Source organism: Staurois parvus, unplaced genomic scaffold (genome assembly GCF_062004578.1).
Source record: "Staurois parvus isolate SC_StPar_1 unplaced genomic scaffold, SC_StPar_1.0 ptg000022l, whole genome shotgun sequence".
Taxonomy (NCBI): Eukaryota; Metazoa; Chordata; class Amphibia; order Anura; family Ranidae; genus Staurois; species Staurois parvus.
The window spans coordinates 2,065,749-2,089,236 of NW_028317818.1; the positions used below are offsets into that span (position 1 = coordinate 2,065,749).

General features: G+C 44.2%; 2 protein-coding genes across 3 annotated transcripts in view; one reads left to right on the forward strand and one right to left on the reverse strand.

The window, feature by feature from the left end:
• FAM234A (family with sequence similarity 234 member A) overlaps positions 1–1,816 on the reverse strand; it is an 82,063-nt gene extending 80,247 nt beyond the window's left edge. The window contains exon 1 of one of the 2 annotated variants that reach the window (XM_089691659.1): positions 1,511–1,816. The gene's annotated coding sequence lies outside the window, so the exon portion shown is untranslated. The other variant, XM_089691665.1, reaches the window with a different exon arrangement.
• A 182-nt stretch (positions 1,817–1,998) lies between these two features.
• LUC7L (LUC7 like) overlaps positions 1,999–23,488 on the forward strand; it is a 65,241-nt gene continuing 43,751 nt past the window's right edge. Inside the window, exons 1-2 of the mRNA XM_089691683.1 lie at positions 1,999–2,232; positions 13,900–13,994. Coding sequence (XP_089547809.1) covers positions 2,172–2,232; positions 13,900–13,994 — 156 coding nt within the window. The 5' untranslated portion in view covers positions 1,999–2,171. The remainder of the gene's footprint in view (positions 2,233–13,899; positions 13,995–23,488) is intronic.

Sequence of the window (23,488 nt, forward strand, 5' to 3'; positions counted from 1 at the left end):
AGTGTTAATACGTGGTTACACCCCTTTAGCACCCGATGGATAAGTGCATATACTAGTTGTTGGGATTTGAGCACAGGTATCTCTTGTTTGTAGGATTTGGGGGACACACAGATATCCAGGTACATGTGTTGACGTACATAGGATTGGGGGGGGGGGGCGAGGGCACAGATATCCAGGTACATGTGTTGCCGTATATAAGATGGGGGGGGGCACAGATATCCAGGTACATGTGTTGACGTGTATCGGATTGGGGGGGCCACAGATCTCCAGGTACATGTGTTGACGTGTATCGGATTTGGGGGGGGGGGGGCACAGATCTCCAGGTACATGTGTTGATGTATATAGGATTGGGGGGGCACAGATCACCAGGTACATGTGTTGACGTATATAGGATTGGGGGGGGGGCACAGATCTCCAGGTACATGTGTTGACGCATATAGGATTGGGGGGGCACAGATCTCCAGGTAAATGTGTTGACGTATATAGGATTGGGGGGGGCACAGATCTCCAGGTACATGTGTTGACGTATATAGGATTGGGGGGGGCACAGATCTCCAGGTACATGTGTTAACCTATATAGGATTGGGGGGGCACAGATCTCCAGGTACATGTGTTGATGTATATAGGATGGGGGGGGGGCACAGATCTCCAGGTACATGTGTTGATGTATATAGGATTGGGGGGGGGGCACAGATCTCCAGGTACATGTGTTGATGTATATAGGATTGGGGGGGGGGGCACAGAGCTCCAGGTACGTGTTGATGTATATAGGATTGGGGGGGGGGGGGACACAGATATCCAGGTACATGTGTTGATGTATATAGGATTGGGGGGGGCACAGATCTCCAGGTACATGTGTTGATGTATATAGGATTGGGGGGGGGGCACAGATCTCCAGGTACATGTGTTGATGTATATAGGATTGGGGGGGGGGGGCACAGAGCTCCAGGTACGTGTTGATGTATATAGGATTGGGGGGGGGGGGGGACACAGATATCCAGGTACATGTGTTGATGTATATAGGATTGGGGGGGGCACAGATCTCCAGGTACATGTGTTGATGTATATAGTCAGACATACTTCTGTTATCACGACCAACACGGCGATCCCCATCCCACACACAGGAATACAAATCAGCCAGTGATCTGCCAAGCATGGTGTCTCGTGTGCACAGACCCTACCCTGACCCATAGCCGTGCATTCCCCGCCCTGTGTCCAGTGACCGGAGAAGGCCACCTTGCCCCATGTGATCACGGCTACTCTTCCCCAGCACCACTCTATGGAAGGGTCAGCTTGGTGAGCAGAAGGCGCTCACACCCCGCCATCCTCTCCTCTCCCACACTCCCGATGCGTAGTTGTACTTTTCCTCCCAACGCCCTGACTTTGTTCCCAGCAGGCAGTGTACATAACGTCCCATACACTGCCTGCATTGGAGGGGAGGACTGTGGGAAAGGTACGTCCATGGCCACGTACAGTGTATGGTGACTTGGGAGCCCGTCATCCGCCGTACCTGATCAGCTGGTGCAGTGTCCGCCGTCCGCACACATGAGCACCTCCCTCCCACCGCGCCTGCACTTCCCTGCGGTCACAAAGTGAGAGTGCGAAGTCTGGGGAGGAGCTACCCCCCAACTACCAGAAGGCGGAGCTGCCCAACCTACCCTGGCGCCTCTGCCAAACTACATTTCCCAGAGTGCACTGTGGCCTCAGACTTCGCCTGAAGCCTTGTCCGCCGTGAAAGAAAAAGAACGTAACGTTTGATATAGTCAAGTGGGAGGCTCACTGATATCCCCCTCCGCCTTGTTCGCTGATATTGGGGGCTCTGAGGTGGCAGGCATTGCATGAGCCCAGGAGCCCCGACAGCTGTATGCCGCCAATTGTAGTCTCACAGAAAGTAGTGAGCGCCGACATTCCTTCCTCCCAGTATTCGGTTACCTAGCCCAGTCCCCATGACACCAATGGAACAATGACTCGGTGACACATTGTAGTGAACCAGGACGCCGTCCCGCCCCCATCCGCCTCGCCGCCCGGGACCCTGCACGGCTCAGAAGCACTACTTCCGGTGTTTCTGTCCTCCCACAATCCTTTAGCGTCGCTTGCTGAGCGGGCTGCCGGGAGAATAGTGGTCGGTGAGGGCGCTGTGAGGTGCCTGGGGCAAGCAGCTGCGATTCATAATGTCGGCTCAGGCCCAGATGAGAGCTTTGCTGGATCAGCTAATGGGCACGGCCCGTGATGGTGAGTGCGGGGGAGGGCGGAAATGGTGGCGGGATTAGCAGGCCTGGACGGGCGCATGGAGGCCATGGCGGCATGACGAACGCTGAGAGAGCGGGCTGGCCGTGGACGGAGCGGAGTCTACTCCGAACGGGGCGACCTGGGTCTCGGGGATGGAGGCCGCAATTGGCACTCCCGGCCGCCATGGCCGCCAGATGTTGTGTCAGCTGGATGGGTGGAAGGCCGGGGATGGGGAGAGCCTCCACTCTGGACCATTGCAGGACTATGGCGTCTGGACGACACCGGCCTGGCCTGTATATTGAAAGGGGATCGCACTTTTATGAGGGAAAATAATAACATATGCAACTGCTGCAGAAGCCATATTGTATCTTGTTGTTCCATATGTTCCCCTTCCAGCATTGAAATGTTCGATCAAAATCAATGCAATATGGCAGCCTGGAGACCTGTCCACAGATGGCGCACACAACTCCCCCAGGAACAAGCTGATCATTGTAAGCACCCCTGTCAGTGGTACATGGTGTGAGACCCCTCTGCAGGATTTGGGGTGAATCCGATATTGTGTCCTGTGGATTCTTCCCTGAATGTGGCTGTGTGTTGGCTATTTCCACCAGATCTGTGTACTCGTTCAGCTTTAGGGCCCATTCACATCACACACAGTGCTTTGTATTGTTGGCCGCACTCCATCTGCATAGACAGTTCAAAGTCCAAGTTATCCTAAGGGATATCGCAGTACACCAAGCTGAGTTGTCACACAAAAATCCACCACAACAAGGTGCCCAGAAAAGACGGAAGTGACCTCAAAAGCAATGCAAGCGTTCCGCAAGTAGCCTGTAGTGTGTGGAGCCTGCTGGGTCTCTGTACAAGATGTCTGTAATATACTGGGGGAGGCACGGCTACTTTTATGAGGTAATAGCTAAGTTTGCAAATGCATTAAGTGAACATACAGCGGCTTTATCTTTTGTGGTTATTGAGGAATGTATATTTAAATAACGTTTGTGTCTGGAGTTCTCCTTTTTAAAGTCGGTTTTGGTTTAATACCGCTTTGAATATTGCTGGTGCAAAAAGAAAAAAAGAGGAGGTTGTATGGAATAGTTTTGTCTGTTTTCTATGTTTTACCAGTATGTGCAATTATTCGTATGTGTGGACCATTGCTCTGCAGTCTGGTGTAAAACCAGTTGAAGTTGGGAGGGGAAAGCACTTTATTGCTGCTGGAAATGGATAGTTTATATTTTGTACACTGAGGATTTTATGGTTTAGATCAGCCCTTTTCAATGTTTTTAACATGGACACTTAAAGTAAACTTTCACATTTCTGGAGGTACCTTAGGTTGGTGGCCTGAGGGGAATGGAGGTTCCTTACGTTGGTGGCCTGAGGGGAATGGAGCTTCCTTACGTTGGTGGCCTGAGGGGAATGGAGGTTCCTTACGTTGGTGGCCGAGGGGAATGGAGGTTCCTTACGTTGGTGGCCGAGGGGAATGGAGGTTCCTTACGTTGGTGGCCGAGGGGAATGGAGGTTCCTTACGTTGGTGGCCTGAGGGGAATGGAGGTTCCTTACGTTGGTGGCCTGAGGGGAATGGAGCTTCCTTACGTTGGTGGCCGAGGGGAATGGAGCTTCCTTATGTTGGTGGCCGAGGGGAATGGAGCTTCCTTACGTTGGTGGCCGAGGGGAATGGAGCTTCCTTACGTTGGTGGCCGAGGGGAATGGAGCTTCCTTACGTTGGTGGCCGAGGGGAATGGAGCTTCCTTACGTTGGTGGCCGAGGGGAATGGAGCTTCCTTGCGTTGGTGGCCGAGGGGAATGGAGCTTTCTTACGTTGGTGGCCGAGGGGAATGGAGCTTCCTTACGTTGGTGGCCGAGGGGAATGGAGCTTCCTTACGTTGGTGGCCGAGGGGAATGGAGCTTCCTTGGGTGGCCGAGGGGAATGGAGCTTCCTTGGGTGGCCGAGGGGAATGGAGCTTCCTTGGGTGGCCGAGGGGAATGGAGCTTCCTTGGGTGGCCGAGGGGAATGGAGCTTCCTTGGGTGGCCGAGGGGAATGGAGCTTCCTTGGGTGGCCGAGGGGAATGGAGCTTCCTTGGGTGGCCGAGGGGAATGGAGCTTCCTTGGGTGGCCGGGGGGAATGGAGCTTCCTTACGTGGGTGGCCGGGGGGAATGGAGCTTCCTTACGTGGGTGGCCGGGGGGAATGGAGCTTCCTTACGTGGGTGGCCGAGGGGAATGGAGCTTCCTTACGTTGGTGGCCGAGGGGAATGGAGCTCCCTTACGTGGGTGGCCGAGGGGAATGGAGCTTCCTTACGTTGGTGGCCGAGGGGAATGGAGCTTCCTTACGTTGGTGGCCGGGGGGAATGGAGCTTCCTTACGTTGGTGGCCGGGGGGAATGGAGCTTCCTTACGTTGGTGGCCGGGGGGAATGGAGCTTCCTTACGTTGGTGGCCGGGGGGAATGGAGCTTCCTTACGTTGGTGGCCGGGGGGAATGGAGCTTCCTTACGTTGGTGGCCGGGGGGAATGGAGCTTCCTTACGTTGGTGGCCGGGGGGAATGGAGCTTCCTTACGTTGGTGGCCGGGGGGAATGGAGCTTCCTTACGTTGGTGGCCGGGGGGAATGGAGCTTCCTTACGTTGGTGGCCGGGGGGAATGGAGCTTCCTTACGTTGGTGGCCGGGGGGAATGGAGCTTCCTTACGTTGGTGGCCGGGGGGAATGGAGCTTCCTTACGTTGGTGGCCGGGGGGAATGGAGCTTCCTTACGTTGGTGGCCGGGGGGAATGGAGCTTCCTTACGTTGGTGGCCGGGGGGAATGGAGCTTCCTAAACCTGTGGCCGCCCGGGGAAATGGAGCTTCCTAAACCTGTGGCCGCCCGGGGAAATGGAGCTTCCTAAAACGGTGGGGGCCCAAGGAATGCTTTTTACCTCAGTGGCCAGTGGGGGAAGGACGTCCGTTACGTCAGTAGCTAGTTGGGAGGATACCCCTCTTATAGATAGGTCAGTGGTTATTTTTCTGAGGTTCAGAACCTGCTCATTGCTCAGGGAAATATTTAGCAGCCTCTGGAGGAACCCTAGGGTTTCACAGAACCCTGGTTGAGAAGACTTGTTTCATACAATGCAAAAGTCATTTGCTGTGTTCTCTTATCAGACCTCCCAACTTTCTGAGGTGAGGAGGGACACATATTAGTATAATGCATGTGGGAAATAGACACATCACCAAATACATGGACCATAAAATATGCAATAATAAGTTAAAGGATAAGTTCATCTTTTTTGACCCAAAATAATAAAGGCACTTTTTTTTTTTTTATTTTCAGGTAAAAAAATGTGTTTTTATTATTTTTGGTTACAGGAGCCTGTAAAGCATTGCACCAGTGATCAGCAGCTGCAGCATTGGAAACATGTTACATGTTCCACCCTAAAAACAGGTGGAACATGTAACATGTTCCCAAAGATAAACTTACCGTTTAACCGCTTATGAACACCCATGCTATTACATCTGTGTATGATCTCTATGTGATATATTTAGTGCACCATTACCAATCTCCACAAACTTCATTTTGGTACTGTGTTGTGTGACTAAATTGTCAAAACTATTACAGCAGTGAAAATGCTCTCGTAATGAAGGTGTGCGTATAGGCCGCTACTCGGGTGGTTAAAGTATATGGAATGGCATCTTATTTTTCTCTAATGGCTAGGGTAGGGAAACTTTACTTTCTGTTTTTTGTCGCTTGTCTATTTGTGCTGGTGACCACTGTCGCCAAAATCAGAAAATGAAAGGGAATTCAAACATTTTGAGTAGTCACTAGGGCAGAGATGTCCTCAAACTGTAAGAGTTTCCCTTGCAACACTCAAAATGGGAACTCTTCACTTTGGAGAGATTTCCTGTTGCGTCCCTTATGACTTGTGAAATCTCCACATAGGCAGCAAAAATATAATCTGATAGATTTTACACAACTCAAAATCCGATCGAGTTATTTGCTGTCTGCGTGAAGATTTTAGTTCAAGTCATGGAGACGCAAGAGATCTCCCCAAAGTGAAGCGTTAAGTGAATAAAAGTACCAAGTTTGCCTGTCCGGATGATGGCTCTACAAAATGGCCAAAATGCACCATTCTATGAAAAGCCCGTCTTACATTCTCTCAGCCACATTGGACTTCAGAGGGAGTGCGGGGATGTTGAGCTGGATCATCTTTAACCGCCTCCCGCCTGCCATATAAGGTAATGGTGGGCAGCGGTTCTCTCATTCTGGGAGGACGTTATATGACGTCCTCCTACTCTAACTGCGCATGCGGGCGGCAATCTGTGATGTGCTGTTTCCCTGGGACACAGCGGATCACCGATCACTGTAAAGAGCCGATGACGTCAGCTCTCGTGATCAGCTGTGTCAAATCACAGCTGATCACATGTAAATAGGAAATGCTGGTTATCGGCAGTCCTCTCCTCACGCCGACAGCGTGAGGAGAGCTGGTAAGTGGCATTCCTCAGAGTGGACATCTACACTGATCATCAGAGTGCTGATGATCTGTGCCCATCAATGCCACGTACCAGTGCACATGAGTGCTGCCTTTCAGTGCCCATCAGTGGTGCCACTATCGGTGCCCATCACTGCAGCCTCATTAGGGCACATCAGTGAAGGAGAAAAATTACTTATTTACAAAATGTTATAACAGAAACTAAGAAAAAACTACATTTCAAAATTGTCAGTCTTTAGTTTTTCATAAAAAAGCCAGTAGTGATTAAATACTACCAAAAGAAAGCTCTATCTGTCTAAAAAAAAAAAAAAAAATAATAAAAATTTAGTTTGGGTACAATGTTGCATGACCACGCAATTCATTCAAAGTGCGACAGCGCTGAAAGCTGAAAATTGTCCTGGGCAGGAAGGGGGTACAAGTGCCCAGTAGGCTAGTGGTTAAAAAATATTTGGGGTTTATTATACGAAGCAGCAAATGGTATGAAAACATAACTAAAGATTTCCTGGTTGTGTTTTCCTTCCTGCAGTCTGTTTTTTAAGAAATGCAAGTTAAATAAAACTCTTGAAATTGAAGCAGGACCAAGAAATCTGGTAAAGCTGTTCATAGTGTGTTCAGATGTGCAAAACCCTCCCGTCTTGTAGGAGACATGCAGGAAAGTTGACCTGACACAGGAGTAGAGGTGGTCCACTGTGCAGTGTGACTGAAATATTATCTGTCTGAAGGATTGAGAAGGAAACCTTACCTGAGATCTCATGACAAAAGGCCGTACCTGCAGTAAGCAGCACAACATTTAATAAGCCAGCAGCATGTCGAAACCAAGTACTGTTTATGAGAAGTAATCAAATTTGTTGGCTGATGATGCCAAAGGTACAAGGGAGACTGTTTACAGTATACCTAAATGTACGTTTAATTTATTACAGATTAGGTGGCTGTTAATTTTGATGAGTTTTTTTCACTTATTTTCTCTTGGTAATCCTGCCAATAACATATCTCCAGCCCCCTGATTGGCTATACTCACATGTCCACTATCTATGGAGAGCAATGGTTGCCACCCATGCTGGACAATAGCCCTTTTACATCTCCATTACATGGGGTTGATGTGGTTAGTAGTTCACAGAAAGAAGATGACATTGTTTTATGCTTTTAGGAAGTGATCTAAGGACCCTGCATTTCTGGCAAAGTCAATGGGTAGCTCCGTACTTGCTGAAAATGTTGGCCAGAAAAGAAACTGACAGCCACCACCAATAAGGACTGGTAAGCTGAAATATTGCACCTTCTTGGGTTTAGTTATCCTTCTGTTATACTTTTGGAGTTTTGTGGCAGCCGGTGGCACAGGAAATATTGTGTATCTCGAGGAAAGAATCAATATTATTTATTTATTTTTTTACCCATTGTCAAAAATCCTGGAAGCTATATCTGTCGGTAAACAGAACTGAAGCCAAGTGGTCTAAAACAGAGGTGTCTATCCTGTGATCTTAGATTGCTATGAATGTGGCCCAACACAAAATCATAAACTTACAAATGCATTTTTACAAGAAAAAAAACAATAAAAAAACATTTACACTTAGTAAACACTTGTGGCTGAAGACCTAGAAAAACATCCAACTCTTCACAAATCATGGCTTATGTGTTTTTGGCAGAACCTATATTTGTGAGGATGATGAACACAAATGGCAAAATTAGTACCAAAATATCTGATTAACACCAAGAGAATTCAATGAAAATTGCTACTACATCTATCCAATCGGATACTGATAAGTTTATCAAAAACTGTTAAATATTGCACAAGTTTTCTGTTGCCCTCCAGGGGTGTGGAAATTTTTGAAAAAACTACTTGTCCAGGGCCTATATCCATGTCCCAATCTACTTGTCCCTCTTGACAATCTACTTGTCCTGAAAAAAAAAAAAATTTAACCCAAACTGTATTTAAATCTGCTTTAAGGAATGTCTGGGGCTTTTAAAAACAAAAGGGACTCTATGGCAACTTAAACGGTTAATATTTTTAACATTGCGCTGTATATCTCATCCTCCCCTCCCTGCCTGTCTCCAGCACCGCACCCAGGGACTAGCAGGAAGGAGAGAGACCTTGCAGTGTAATGTGCACTGGTTGGGTGCTCATCATAAAAGGGGAGTGTCCGACTTATCCTTTATCCCTTTCGCTGCCAGAACTGTTTTTGTGTTTTTTGCACTTTTAAAAAATCATTTAAGGCTTGAAGATTACACAAAACCCCCAAACATTATTTTCTGAAAGCAGAGACCCTAGAAAATAAAATAGTGGTAGTTTTTACATTTTGTATGTCACACGATATTATGAAAAAGGGCTAGGAAACTCAAAATTTCAGTAAAAGATACACTTAAGTTAATTTTAGGGCACAAAGCAATAAATTATTCATATTTTTTTTGGGTAAAATATAAATGACGAGGTTGCATCGAGTAAATGGATATCCAACATGTCAAACCATAAATTTGCATGCAGTCGTGAAATGGCAAAAAAACTTTAGTAACCCTATATTTTCTAAAGGTGATGCTTTTAAAGCCCTTTGTAGGTCATCAGTTTAGCTTTATGGAGAAGGTCTGGTGCTAGAATTATTGCTCTTTCTGCCGTGCGTGGTGATATATAACATGTATTGCAGTCGTTTTCATTTATGTTTGTACATGCATACATATGTGGGGGCCTTGAAAAAAATTTGGGGTGGGGTTATATGCTTGGGTGTAACGTTAATTTAAAAAAAAAAATGTAATTTTTTTCTGTCAGAGACGATATGGCAAAAAAAGCTTAAAAGCCTCCCTTTCTCTTTTCAATATTGGAAACATAGCATTGGATTTATTTGTAGTTTGAAGCTGAACTTCAGATATGTATTCAATAGTTTGTGGTTAGTATATTTTAAATGTAAGCTTCTAAATTTGACTTAGCCTCTTGAAAATCTCCCTGTTCAGTAGAGCTCAGGCAGAGAATCAGAAACTGCGCAAAGGGAGAACCAGTTGTGCTCATGTGCTAACAAATAACATGCTGATAGGAGGGGGGAGCAGGGTGACAAACTCAGCCTGCAAGCATTTCTTAAAGCTGAACTCCAGTCACCAAGCTTTCATTTACACATATCCCACAATAATCAAGGATATAAATCCACCTTGCATGCACGCACCAAATGTCTTTGCTACTTTTACAAGGTAATATCTGAGTTTGCAGTGATATCCCTGTGCAGGTAGAACTATGTGAGGGGCCCAACAGAAAATAAAGATCAGTCTTTGTTACAGGAAGCTGTTGCACAGAAGTAAGGTTTTACACTGGATTACTGTACAGTACAGATCTGAAAGAAATACATAAAGCACACGAAGATTCAAATAAGAGTAAACATTACTTTTGTATTTAAACAATATTTGCCTAATCTGGAGTTCAGCTTTAATTTGCAAGAGGAAAACTGTGTAAATCACAGGACTGTATGGACAAAAATACAGCTCCTTTGGCAGGTATAGCAGCTTCTATGTAAACCGATCAGCCACGCCCCTTATTTTGAGTAGGTCCCCCTTTTTCCACCAAAACAGCACTGACCATCATGGCATTGGATGCCACTAGACCTCTGAAGGTGTTCTGTGATATCTTAAAGTGGTTGTAAAGGCTCAAGGTTTTTTTTTTTTTTTTTTTAAACCTTCATGCATTCTATGCATAATAAATTAATTTTAGTGCACACCTATATAATACCCATTATTCTGGTAAAATAAAAAGTGGTAATCTGTGAGGGTAGACAATTCACCAGAACAAAGTGACCTCTACATCTCAGAAAGATTATAAGTGCATAAATTGTTATACAGTGGATATAAAAAGTACACACCCCTGTTAAAATGTCAGGTTTCTGTGATGTAAAAAAAAATGAGACGAAGATAAATCATTTGGGGTGTAATAAACCTAAAAAACTAAAATAATGTGGTTGCATAAGTGTGCACACCTTCTTATAACTGGGGATGTAGCTGTGTTCAGAATTAAGCAATCACATTCAAAATCATGTTAAATAGCAGTCCGTACACACCTGCCATCATTTAAAGTGCCTCTGATTGACCCCAAATAAAGTTCAGCTGTTCTAGTAGGTCTTTCCTAACATTTTCTTAGTCACATCCTACAGCAAAAGCCATGGTCGGCAGAGAGCTTCAAAAGCATCAGAGGGATCTCATTGTTAAAAGGTATCAGTCAGGAGAAGGGTACAAAAGAATTTCCAAGGCATTGGATATACCATGGAACACAGTGAAGACAGTCATCAAGTGGAGAAAATATGGTGCAACAGTGACATTACCAAGAACTGGACGTCCCTCCAAAATTGATGAAAAGACAAGAAAACTGGTCTGGGAGGCTGCCAAGAAGCCTACAGCAACATTTAAAGGAGCTGCAGGAATATCTGGCAAGTACTGGCAGTGTGGTACATGTGACAACACTCTCCCGTATTCTTTAAATCTTTATATGTCTGGGCTATGGAGTAGAGTGCAAGACAGAAGCCTTTTCTTACAAAGAAAGACATCTAAGCCCGGATAAATTTTGCAAAAACACATCTGATGTCTCCCAAAAGCGGGGAAAATGTGTTATGATCTGATGAAACCAAGGTTGAACTTTTGGCCATAAATCTAAAAGATATGTTTGGCTCAAAAACAATACTGCACATCACCAAAAGAACAACATACCCACAGTGAAGCATGGTGGTGGCAGAATCATGCTTTTCAGATGGAACTGGGGCCTTAGTCAAGGTAGAGGGAATTATAAACTGTTCCATATACCAGTCAATATTGGCACAAAACCTTCAGGCTTCTGCTAGAAAGCTGAACATAAAGAGGAACTTCATCTTTCAGCATGACAATGACCCAAAGCAGACATCCAAATCATCAAAGGAATGGCTTCACCAGATGATTAAAGTTTTGGAATGGCCCAGCTAGAGCCCAGAGCTGAATCTGATCTAAACCCTGGGGTGTTCTGAAGAGGGCTGTGCACAGGAGATGCCCTTGCAATCTGACAGATTTGAAGTGTTTTTGCAAGGAAGAGTGGGCAAATATTGCCAAGTCAAGATTTGCCATGCTGATAGACTCATACCCAAAAAGACTGAGTGCTGGAATCAAATCAACAAAGTATTCAACAAAGTATTAGTTTGAGGGTGTGCACACTTATGCAACCATATGATTTTAGTTTTTTATTTCTACTTCCCTCCACCTAAAAGATTTCAGTTTGTTGTACAGTTTATAGGTCACATTAAAGGTGGAAAAAGTTCTGAAATTTCTTTCTAATTTTTTACTTCACAGAAACCTGACATTTTAGCTGGGGTGTGTAGACTTTTTATATCCACTGTATATTCTCCAATCATATCCACACATTTATTTTTATCATTTACAATTTTTTTTGTGTGTGCTGTACTGTTTTTTATTTATTTTGATTTTAATTTCTTTAACACTTCAGGATATAGCAGTACTTATTTGTGTATTTTCAGAACTTTTCCATAAATACTATTTAAGCCACAGAAGGTCATCAGAGTTAATTGTAAATGACCCTAGAACTCTTGCTGTTCTGTGTGTGCGGCATAATACTTGTAGTACAGTCAAGGTTTTCATACATAAGCACCCCCGATGTGTCTGTGGGGTCTATGGAAGCTTTTGGGTGGCATTTTGGGATGTAACGTTGACAGTTGGCTTGTCAGATTTAAAGTGGTAGTAAACTCATTTCTGGTATTTTTACTGACCGGTAAGCTGATATTAAAGCTTACCTGTAGGTAAAGTTAATATCTCCTAAATGTGCCCCGGTTAGGAGATATTCCAGTGAGTAGCAACCAGTGACGGCAAGGTGCATGCACTCTGAAGGAATGACATGCTCGTGCAGTCCCTTCAGAGCTATGTGTTGTGGCCATGACTCCCGTGCGCATGCGTGGGAGTGACATTATCACAGCTCTGCCAGTCAAATAGCCGGAGCCTAGGAATCAGGAAGAAAGAGCGGCTGAAGATGAGAAGCCCAGTCAGCGACGCTGGAGGACTTTAAGATACGGTTTTCATAATGTACTAGTATATGATGCATACAAGCACATTGTAACATTGCCTTGCCCCCCCCAACCCCACCGAAAACTGTACTACCATTGTAAACGTAGCAGCCAGGAGTGCTGACATGTGACACACCAAAAAAGGCAAGCATTCTATCTCACAAGGTTTTATAAGTAGTAGCCAATCTGGGAAAAAATGCAGTGGGTTAGCTTTACCGAAGATATTTCCCCTTTTATTATATTCAGCCTCTTCCTGGCTTTGCTTGTGTTCTGCTTCTGGGTGACAGATTTCTTATTCGGCTCATTGCACGGCAAGTCTCACATTTCCAAATGATACTATAATGGTGACCAAGAAAGGCTTGCTGAGGTGGTTAAAATATAAAGTTGGCTATACACTACTAGAATTTCATTTAAAACGATTCCTTTTAAAAAACAGTTGTTCGGTTTTCTAATTGTTCAAAATGTTTACTCCAAAATTTAATTTGCTTTTCCTTTTGAATGATGTTTGTCTATTCATCATACGTACAAAGAATTTTTGTTCAAATATTCCTTCGGAAGTTCATTCAGAAATCTACTAGTGTATAGCTAGCTTAAGTTGCACCTTGCTGCTAGAAATGGGTTTTATCTTTTGTAAAAGTGGCCCATTGTACTGGCATTTTGATAGGTTAGTCAACTATAGGCCGCAGGAGCTTACTTTTTTGTGGGTGTGCAAAAATTGTGTTCTCAGAAACCTGAAACTGTTTATCTTGCAATATGGCGGTCAAAGATTATAAGGTTCCTTTATTTGATATTATAAAACTGTGTAAGCTAGGTGTTTTTATCAACCTTAAAATAACTAATGCAAAATTGTTGAAGTATAAATCCGTTTAAGTCCGGGAGCACACATTTGTCCCTGAATGCAGGTAATTGCGTCATGTGCAGTTACATACAGATAGCTGTGTATAGGGTCAGCCTGTCATTGACTTGTACAGGTTTACGATCCCCAGCTAAATGAAAACACCAGGCTGGACCTGCTGCAGAAATAAGCTGATCTGGCATTTTACGACCCTAATTGTGTATAAGCCCTTTTGTAGTACGTACTTGGGAAGTTTTTAGCTGACCTGATCAATGGCTGAGTATTGTGTTTTTCTGTATTTTGTTTGTTGTGCTTTGTTTTTGTTTTGTTTTTTTTTGCTCTATCTTCATTTGTTCTAATGAAAACTCTCATTGATGTTTTTTAGGCGATGAGACTCGTCAGCGCGTAAAATTTACAGATGATCGTGTCTGCAAAAGTCACCTCCTGGATTGTTGTCCTCATGACATTCTTGCAGGAACGGTAATTAAGTTTTTAATAAACTGTATTCAAATTTGGAGTTGAGTATGAGTGAGTCTTGGCACCATTTTTGTTTCATTGGTCTACCAGTTTGAGAATTGCAAGCAAAGTATGTGCAATTCAGTGCATCACATAGCTCTTTTTTTTTTATATATTCCTTGAGCTTTATTTGAGGTATACAAAAGTACGCTTCATTCATGACATAACATAAACCCTAACTAAATTATGTTTAGTTGCTACAGCACATCATAAACCTTTCCCAAGTAATTTTTCATAATGGATTATGAGAGTCTCCTCCCACCTAGAACAGAAAACGCATGATCCACATTATAAAAAGCTTGAGTCACCACCCTGACCCCCAGTATATGTGTTTCCTCTAGCCAGGACAGGATCACTGATTCCTGTCAGTTCTGTGTGCTAGGTGGCAGGGGCATCCTACCTACAGTATCCCTTTTAACAGGGGCAGTCAAATTGGGTAGTCTGTAGTACGGGCTCTCTTGAGCTGTCGGGAAGTGAGCCTGGGTGAGTTTAGGGACCTCCTGTTCTTGTATGATTTTTGTCCTTGGGGTGCCTGAATGTAGCGAAAGGTATCCTGAGAGATTGGGTTTGGACTGAGGGGATTCTATACCAGCAGCAGTGCAGGTACCTGGGGATGTTCAAGAGGAATCCTGGCGTGCCCTTTCATGTTGCTCAGCTGTGTTCATGGAATAGTGGACGTAGGCCAGCAGGAGCAACTGAGGTCAGAAAGGAGGAAGTGCCTCAGCGGCCACGTTTCTTTAAACAGGGGCCTGGAACTCTGCAGCCTATGACAGGTGCCAGATCCACAGTGCCATGCCAGGACCCACGCTGAAGGACTTGAAGGGGCCATGTAACACTCGTTTGAATGCTGACTGTCTGAACTCTTGGCTGGCTGGGACACCATAGAGGCAGCAGCAACTGGGGATGCAGATCTGGAAATGCCAATTATGCTGCATAGCATTTCCCAGGATGAATTTCCTGGTGGTCGATAACAGTGGAGCATGGACACATGGTGTGTGTTATGAAGACTGCCTGTAGTTTCCTTCACAAGCCTTTGTAGCGGGGACCACACAGGAGTACTGTTGAGAAATTGGAAGAGAGTCCCCACCCTATAATGAGAAGTGCCTAAATAAACACCTTCATGGCATGATCAGGTATTTTCATGAAAACGGCAGATTTCACAGTATTGAAAATGAAATTTGAATTTTCAATTCAAATTAGTTACACAGTTAGTCTGGCTGAAAAAAGACAAAAGTCCATCCAGTTCTACCATCAAAAAAAAAAAAGTTATAATCCTTTACCCACAGTTGATCCAGAGAAAGGCAAAAAACCCAGCAAAGCATGATCCAATTTGCTCCTGCAGGGAAAAAGAAAATTCCTGATCCTCCGAGCGGCAATCAGATGTTCCCTGGATCAACTTTACCTATAAATGTTAGTATCCAATTATAGTCTGTGTATCTAAGAGAGAATCCAAGCATTTTTTTAAAGCAATCCACTGAGCTGGCCAGAACCAACTATTGAGGGAGTCTATTCCACATTTTCACAGCTCTCACTGTGAAGAAACCTTTCTGTGTTTTGGAGATTACATTTCTTTTCCTCCAGATGTAAAGAGTGCCCCCTTGTCCTCTGTGATGACCTCACGGTGAATAGCTCTACACCGAGTTCACTATATGAACCACTGATGTATTTATACATGTTGATCATATCCCCCCTTAATCTCCTCTTCTCAAGAGCGAATAAATTCAGCTCCTCTAATCTTTCCTCATAGCTGGGCTCCTCCATGCCTCGTATCAGTTTTGTTGCCCTTCTCTGCACTTTCTCCAGTTCCCCAATGTTCTTTTTGTGAATTGGTGCCCAAAACTGAACTACATATGACAGATGAGGCCTTATTAATGATTTGTACAGGGGTTAAATGATCTCTCTCTTCTCTCTCAATTTTGCTCACTTTAGAAAACGCAGCTTGACATTGCATGCCATTATTAAGCTTGTGATCTACCAGAACTCCCAGATCCTTCTCCACCATTGATTCCCCCAGTTGTACTCCCCCTAGTATATATGATGAATGCATATTCTTAGCCCCCAAGTGCATAACCTTACATTTATCAACATTAAACCTCATTTGCCACATAGTTGCGCCATTACCACTTGCCATCCTGAGGATTTACCCCTCTTAATGACCAGGCCTCTTTTTGTTATTCGGCGCTGCATTAATTCAACTGATAATTGGACGGTCATGCAATGCTGTATCCAAATGAAATTTACATCCTTTTTTTCACACAAATAGAGCTTTCTTTTGATGGTATTTGATCACGTGCGCTTTTTATTTTTCACGCTATAAACAAAAAAGACCGAAAATTTTGAAGAAAAACAATATTTTTTACTTTCGGCTATAGAAAAAAAAATATAGCAAACTCCGTCATAAATTTAGGCTAAAATGTATTCTGCTACATGTTTTTGGTAGAAAAAAATCCCAACAAGTGTATATTGATTGCTTTGTGTGAAAGTTAGTGTCTGCAAACTATGGTATAGATACTGCAATTTACGCCGTTTTTTTTGTTATATGGCGCTGCACTAGTTTAACTGACAATTGCGCGGTCATGCAATATGGTACATAAATGAAATTTGGAACCTTTTTTTCACACAAATAGAGCTTTCTTTCGGTGGTATTTGATCACCTGTGCGCTTTTAATTTTTGGCGCTATAAACAAATGTTTAAAAAAAAATGTTGTGAAACTAAAAAAATTAGAATATCGTGCAAAAGTTCATTTATTTCAGTAATGCAACTTAAAAAGTGAAACTAATATATGAGACTCATTACATGCAAAGCAAGATAGTTCAAGCCGTGATTTGTCATAATTGTGATGATTATGGCTTACAGCTCATGAAAACTCCAAATCCACAATCTCAGAAAATTAGAATATTGTGAAAAGGTGCAATATTCTAGGCTCAAAGTGTCCCACTCTAATCAGCTAATTAAGCCATAAAACCTGCAAAGGGTTCCTGAGCCTTTAAATGGTCTCTGTCTGGTTCAGTAGGAATCGCAATCATGGGAAAGACTGCTGACCTGACAGTTGTGCAGAAAACCATCATTGACACCCTCCATAAGGAGGGAAAGCCTCAAAAGGTAATTGCAAAAGAAGTTGGATGTTCCCAAAGTGTTGTATCAAAGCACATTAATAGAAAGTTATGTGGAAGGGAAAAGTGTAGAAGAAAAAGGTGCACAAGCAGCAGGGATGACCGCAGCCTGGAGAGGATTGTCAGGAAAAGGCCATTCAAAAGTGTTGGGGACTTTCACAAGGAGTGGACTGAGGCTGGAGTTAGTGCATCAAGAGCCACCACACACAGACGGATCCTAGACATGGGCTTCAAATGTCGTATTCCTCTTGTCAAGGCGCTCCTGAACAACAAACAACATCAGAAGCGTCTTACCTGGGCTAAAGAAAAACAGACCTGGTCTGTTGTTCAGTGGTCCAAAGTCCTCTTTTCTGATGAGAGCAACTTTTGCATCTCATTTGGAAACCAAGGACCCAGAGTATTGAGGTAGAACGGAGAGGCACACACTGCAAGATGCTTGAAGTCCAGTGTGAAGTTTCCACAGTCTGTGTTGATTTGGGGAGCCATGTCATCTGCTGGTGTTGGTCCACTGTGCTTCATTAAGTCCAGGGTCAACGCAGCCGTCTACCAGGAGATTTTGGAGCACTTCCTGCTTCCTTCCGCAGACAAGCTTTATGGGGATGCTGACTTCATTTTCCTGCAGGACTTGGCACCTGCCCACACTGCCAAAAGCACCAAAACCTGGTTCAATGATCGTGGGATTACTGTGCTTGATTGGCCAGCAAACTCGCCTGACCTGAACCCCATAGAGAATCTATGGGGCATTGCCAAGAGAAAGCTGAGAGACATGAGACCGAACAATGCAGAAGAGCTGAAGGGCGCTATTGAAGCATCCTGGTCTTCCATAACACCTCAGCAGTGCCACAGGCTGATAGCTTCCATGCCACACCACATTGAGGCAGTAATTTCTGCAAAAGGGGTCCAAACCAAGTACTGAGTACATATGCATGCTTATACTTTTCAGAGGTCCGATATTGTTCTATGTACAATCCTTGTTTTATTGATTGCATGTAATATTCTAATTTTCTGAGATTGTGGATTTGGGGTTTTCATGAGCTGTAAGCCATAATCATCACAATTATGACAAATCACGGCTTGAACTATCTTGCTTTGCATGTAATGAGTCTATCTCATATATTAGTTTCACCTTTTAAGTTGCATTACTGAAATAAATGAACTTTTGCACAATATTCTAATTTTGCACAGCTTTTACTTTCTGACTGCCCATCACATTTCTTGAGGAGCTAAAATACCAGGATAGTACAAAAAAAACCAAATGACCCTGTTTTGGAAAGTTGACACCCTACGCTGTCTGCTGTGAAGCATATTGAGTCCATGGAAGATTTTTTTTTTTTTTCCCAAAATTTTTTGGAAAATGACACTTTTTTTTTTTTTTTTTTTTTTTTTTTTTTTTTACACAAAGTTGTCATTTAAATTATATAGTTCTCACAAAAGCCATGGGTATATGTGGAATTACTCCCCAAAATACATTTTGCTACTTCTACCGAGTATGGGGATACCACATGTGAGAATTTTTGCGAGCCTAGCCACATACAGGAGCCTGATATCCAATGACCAATTTGAAAGCCTGAAGGTGCATAACTTCCTCATTTTACTTCCTCACTACCTATCACAGTTTCGGAGGCCTTGAAATGCCAGGATAGCACCAAACCCCCCATATGACCCCTTTTTTGGAAAGTAGACACCCCAAGGAATTTAGAGGTATGGTGAGTGTTTTGCAGATCTTATTTTTTCTCACAAGGTTTTGAAATATAAAAAAGAAAAGAGAAAATATGTTTTTGTTTTCTTCATTTTCCAAAAATTTGTGGCAAGAAGCTAGATCTGCAAAATACTCACCATGCTTCTCATCAAATTCCTTGGGGTGTCTACTTTCCAAAAAGGGGTCATTTGGGGGGGGGGGATTGGTGCTATCCTGCATTTCAGGTCCTCCGAAACTGTAATAGGTAGTCAGGAAGTGTAATGAGGAAATAAAGTCCTTTAAAAGCCTGAAGCTGCTTTTTGGATTTTGGGGTTCTGTACTTGGCTAGACTTTCAAAAAGTCTCTCACATGTGGTACCCCCATACTCGGGAGAAGTAGCAGAATGTATTTTGGGGAGTAATTCCACATATACCCATGACATGTGTGAGCAATAAATAATTTAAATTACAATTTTGTGTTTAAGAAAAAGAAAAAAAAATATTTTTTTTTTTGTCATATTTCAAAAACTTGTGGTAAAAAAATAGATTCTTCTATTGACTTAACATGCCATTCAGCAAATAGTATGGGGTGTCTACTTTCCAATACAGGGTTGTTTTGTGGGGTGGGGGCATTTTATGCTCAGCATTAGAAATTTATGCCACACATCCTCACACATGATGAATCGGGTCTGTGGACCGATACAACCGCAATACATTTTTTTTAGAAATGCCCATGTTGAGGGTTAGGCCCCCAAAAAATGTTAATTCGGAAACCGTAATGGGTTTCCATGCGAATGGTCTGGCAAGGTTTGAATTTGGGTTGGTGGCAATAAATTGTGCATATAAATTGCTTTGATCCACAATCAATGCATACAGATCTTTCGTGAAAAACGGCTCCAAAAAATAAAGGGGAGTAGTTAAGTTTGCTGTTTCCACCTGAATTCCGGGTTGGGCAGTGAATGGGGGTAGTACGGGTGCTAATTCTGCGAACACTGAGGTTTTATGTGAGATGGACGAGATTGGGGTGTTGCAAAGATGAGTAGGTAGTCTAGTGCTTCCAATATCATGAGCGCGCCGTCGAGTAGCCAATTACGGAAGTTTGCCCATGAGTCTGTGATATTCTGGAGTAGTTTGAAAATGGCTCCAACAGGACCAGTTGTGTGAAAATTTGTAGGGGTTATTTTGTGCGCTTGCGATCAACTCCTCCATATCGGCTAATTTGCTGAGACGAGAAAGCCAGTCGTGGGGTATACTGGTGGAGCCCCAAAAGACAGGCACACAAAGGGGTTTATTTACTAAAGCTGGAAAGTGCAAAATCAGGGTTACTTCTGCATAAAAACTAATCTGCTTCCAGGTTTTATTGCCAAAGCTTAATTGAACAAGCCCAGGTTAGAAGCTAGATTGGCTACCATGCACAGATGCACCAAATTCTGAGTGCTCCAGTTTTAGTAAATCTCCCCCACAGTCTAGCTACATTGACCATGTGCATGGTCAACGACTTGAAATACAGTTTGCTGGGGAGGGAAGTGTGGTGAAGTAGAAATTGGGCTGTAGAATAGTCAAGAGTGAGAGTGGAGACTTAGGAGGTAATACTGGTGCACCTCTGCCTAGTAGGTCTGGAGTGATGGACAGTCCCATCAGATATGTAGCATGCAGCCCACTGCATCTCCAACAAAGTTTTGAAGCCGCAGGTTTGAACTGATGGATCTTCGATGGGGTCCTATACCAACGTGTTAAATATTATACCCTTTCTCCTGGGTCGAAACATTAATGGAGTCTCTATGGGTATAGGTATGTTCCCAGTCTGCGTCTGACAGGTTAATGGCTGTGTCTTTTTCCCAGGGTTGACAGGCTGGTAGCGCCTTTGGCGAATGGGTACTGAACAGTAGTGAGTAGTTCGTTGACCAGATGTTTTTGGGACCCAGATCTGGAGCAAATGGATTCAAAGGGAGTGAGGGGGTGGTTCCATTTGTTTACGTAGGCCAGAGTCTGGAGGAAGTGCCATACTTGAATGTTCCTCCAAAAAGGAAAAGTCTGATGTTGCATGGTCGGGGCCAGAGACCTGTGGCTCATTAGTTGGCCGTTATGAAAAAAAGTGTTTCCCGAGGGGAATTCTGGGTTGAGATGTATAGAGGTCAGTGGACCTGGGGCAGAAGAGACGGGGACAGCTTTGCATGCTGCGTGGAAGGTTTTCACAGCTGGTCATATGAGTGGATGATCAAGGAGCACCTGGGAAACATATTTTGGGGAGAGCCAGGGAATGGCCTTTAGGAGCAAGTGTGAGGAGTCTTCCAGGCCGACCCACACCTTGGAGGAATGGACATTGCAATCTACGATCCTGGAGCGATGGCATGCCCAGTGATATTTTTGAAAATTTGGGAGTCCAATCCCTCCTTTGGACTTGGGGAGCACCAGTTGAGCTAAGGATATTTGTGGGCGTTTATGGCCCCAGAGAAATTTTGTGGAATACCGCCTGCAGGAAGTACAAATGGCAGGGTGCAAATTAATAGGCAGGGCTTGTAGAGGACATATAATTTGCACCACATTTATAGCGCTGCACTATTTTTTAAGGCAAAGTGTAATCCAAATGACTAAACGTACAATAAAGCAGTCAATTAGCAAAAGGATAGAAAAATATTGAAAACCAAATGTTCTGTATTTTCACTAGAGGCTACTAGATAGTCTATATAGTGCTCTCCTTATAATCCGTGATGTTGTTCCAAGCAATATAGTGAGATTGTGCACTCACCAGATGCACAATGTAAATGTGCAATGAGTAAAATCCACAGAAGCCTCCTTTAGGATCTGGTCTGGGATAAGGGAAGATGTCCTCTCACTGAATGGTTGGTCTGGTCAGGAACACACGGAGATAATCCTCCCTCTAAGTGGGTAATGGTGGTGGAAACACACAGGATGGTAAGAAGATCCAGCTGGCCAGAGGTCCCCTTAAGGGATAGGTGGATGCAGGTTGCCTGGGTACAGGATCTCCCTTCACTGGAATCCTTGAAGTTACTGGATCAGGCAGGTGCTATGAATAAATAACTTCTGTGTGTAATGGTTTTGAACAGAGTATCCCCTTCCTTCTCTTTTGGGGTTCCCAGCCAGCGCTCTCCGATCCTCCTATTCTGCGTGTACCCTCATAGCAAGTGGGGGCACATAAGTGGGTGCTCTTCTGAGCTGGACTGCGTGCGTCCATAGACAAACACAAAAACCTTTTGACTACTGCAGGGAGAATTCCGGGCTGCTCTGAAGATCTCCTGTGTAGCACATCCTTAGGAGCCACTAGTTTGATACTCCACGCACGCAGTCCAGCTCAGAAGAGCACCCACTTATGTGCCCCCACTTGAATTGGCAAAATGTCACAAGTTCTGCTGGCTCCGAATGTTCAGGGGCATCATTTCCGTGAGGCGGGTGATGTCATCGGGTGCAGGGGACACTGTTTCCGATCCCCATTTCTGGGTGCAAGGCAGGCTATAAGGGCGGCTTGTGCGGGAGGTCTTCTTACCCTACACCGGCTGATTTGGAAGGCTGGCAGCTATGGATCCTCCCTTTGCTCCTACTCAGGTGGTTGATTCCGGGCAGGAAAGCACCAGCTCCTCACAGGTAAATGCAGTGGGGAGAGCTCCCAGATGTATTCCTGTGTAGGTTTCTACTTTGGTCATGTGCAGCTCCTGGGTTGATGGGCGGTTTTCTGACCGTGCACTTTTCCCTCTTTCTGCTAGAGCACAGGGTGTGTTCTCTGGTTAAATGATTTGATCCTGAGGGTCTCCTTTTGTCATTGCTTACAGACTAAAGCCCAGGACAAAGATCCAGACCCTGGCCCTAAGAAGAGGAAATGTGCTGTTTGTGTGGTTAAACTGGGATCTTCCTGGAACATGACCTTGTACCATTTTTGTGCTTAGTCTTGTAAAGGAGGACTCTACCTCAGCTTGTGTCAAATTGCCGTCAGTCAAAAATGAACTGGTAACCACATAGAAGAAAAGGTCCAGCTCCTTAGGCATGACTTAATGTATGAGGATCTACAGAGCAAAAAAGCTCTTACAGAGGCTATTGAATTGGAATGGAAGGAGCCAGGATGCAAGCATTCTTTTCCAATAATCTTGAGGAGATTCCCTTTTGAAGAGGGTGTTGATCATCCATGGAATAAAAATCGTCAATTGGATGCGCCTTTGTTAAAGGTTTCTAAGAAATCCTACCTTGCATTCAAGGACATGGGATTCCTTAGGAACGCTATGGATAAGAAAGGGGGATGTGTGTAAGAGGACCTGGGATTCTACCATGACTAGTCTCAGAACCAGCCCTTGCTTCAACCTGCGTAGGCATGAATGTGGATTTTTGGTTGTCCAAACTTAAGCCTCGCTTAGTAGGAAGTACTTCTAGGGAGCAGCTTTTGAAATCTTTTACCATGCTTTTCAAGGCAGTAGGCTTTCTGGCCGATTCATCCGTAGAAGCAGTAGGAATGGCTGCTAGATCTTCGACCCTGGTGAATTCTGCTAGAAGATTGCTTTGGCTGTAGACCTGGTCTTGGGGATTCTGCCTGTAAGGCATGTTTGTGCGCTTTGCCCTTTTCAGGGGATAATCTGTTTGGCCCAAGATTGCAGGAAGCTTTAGAGCTCACGGCTGACAAGAAAAAGACCTTCGTGGAAAAAGACGCCAGGGTCTAGGAA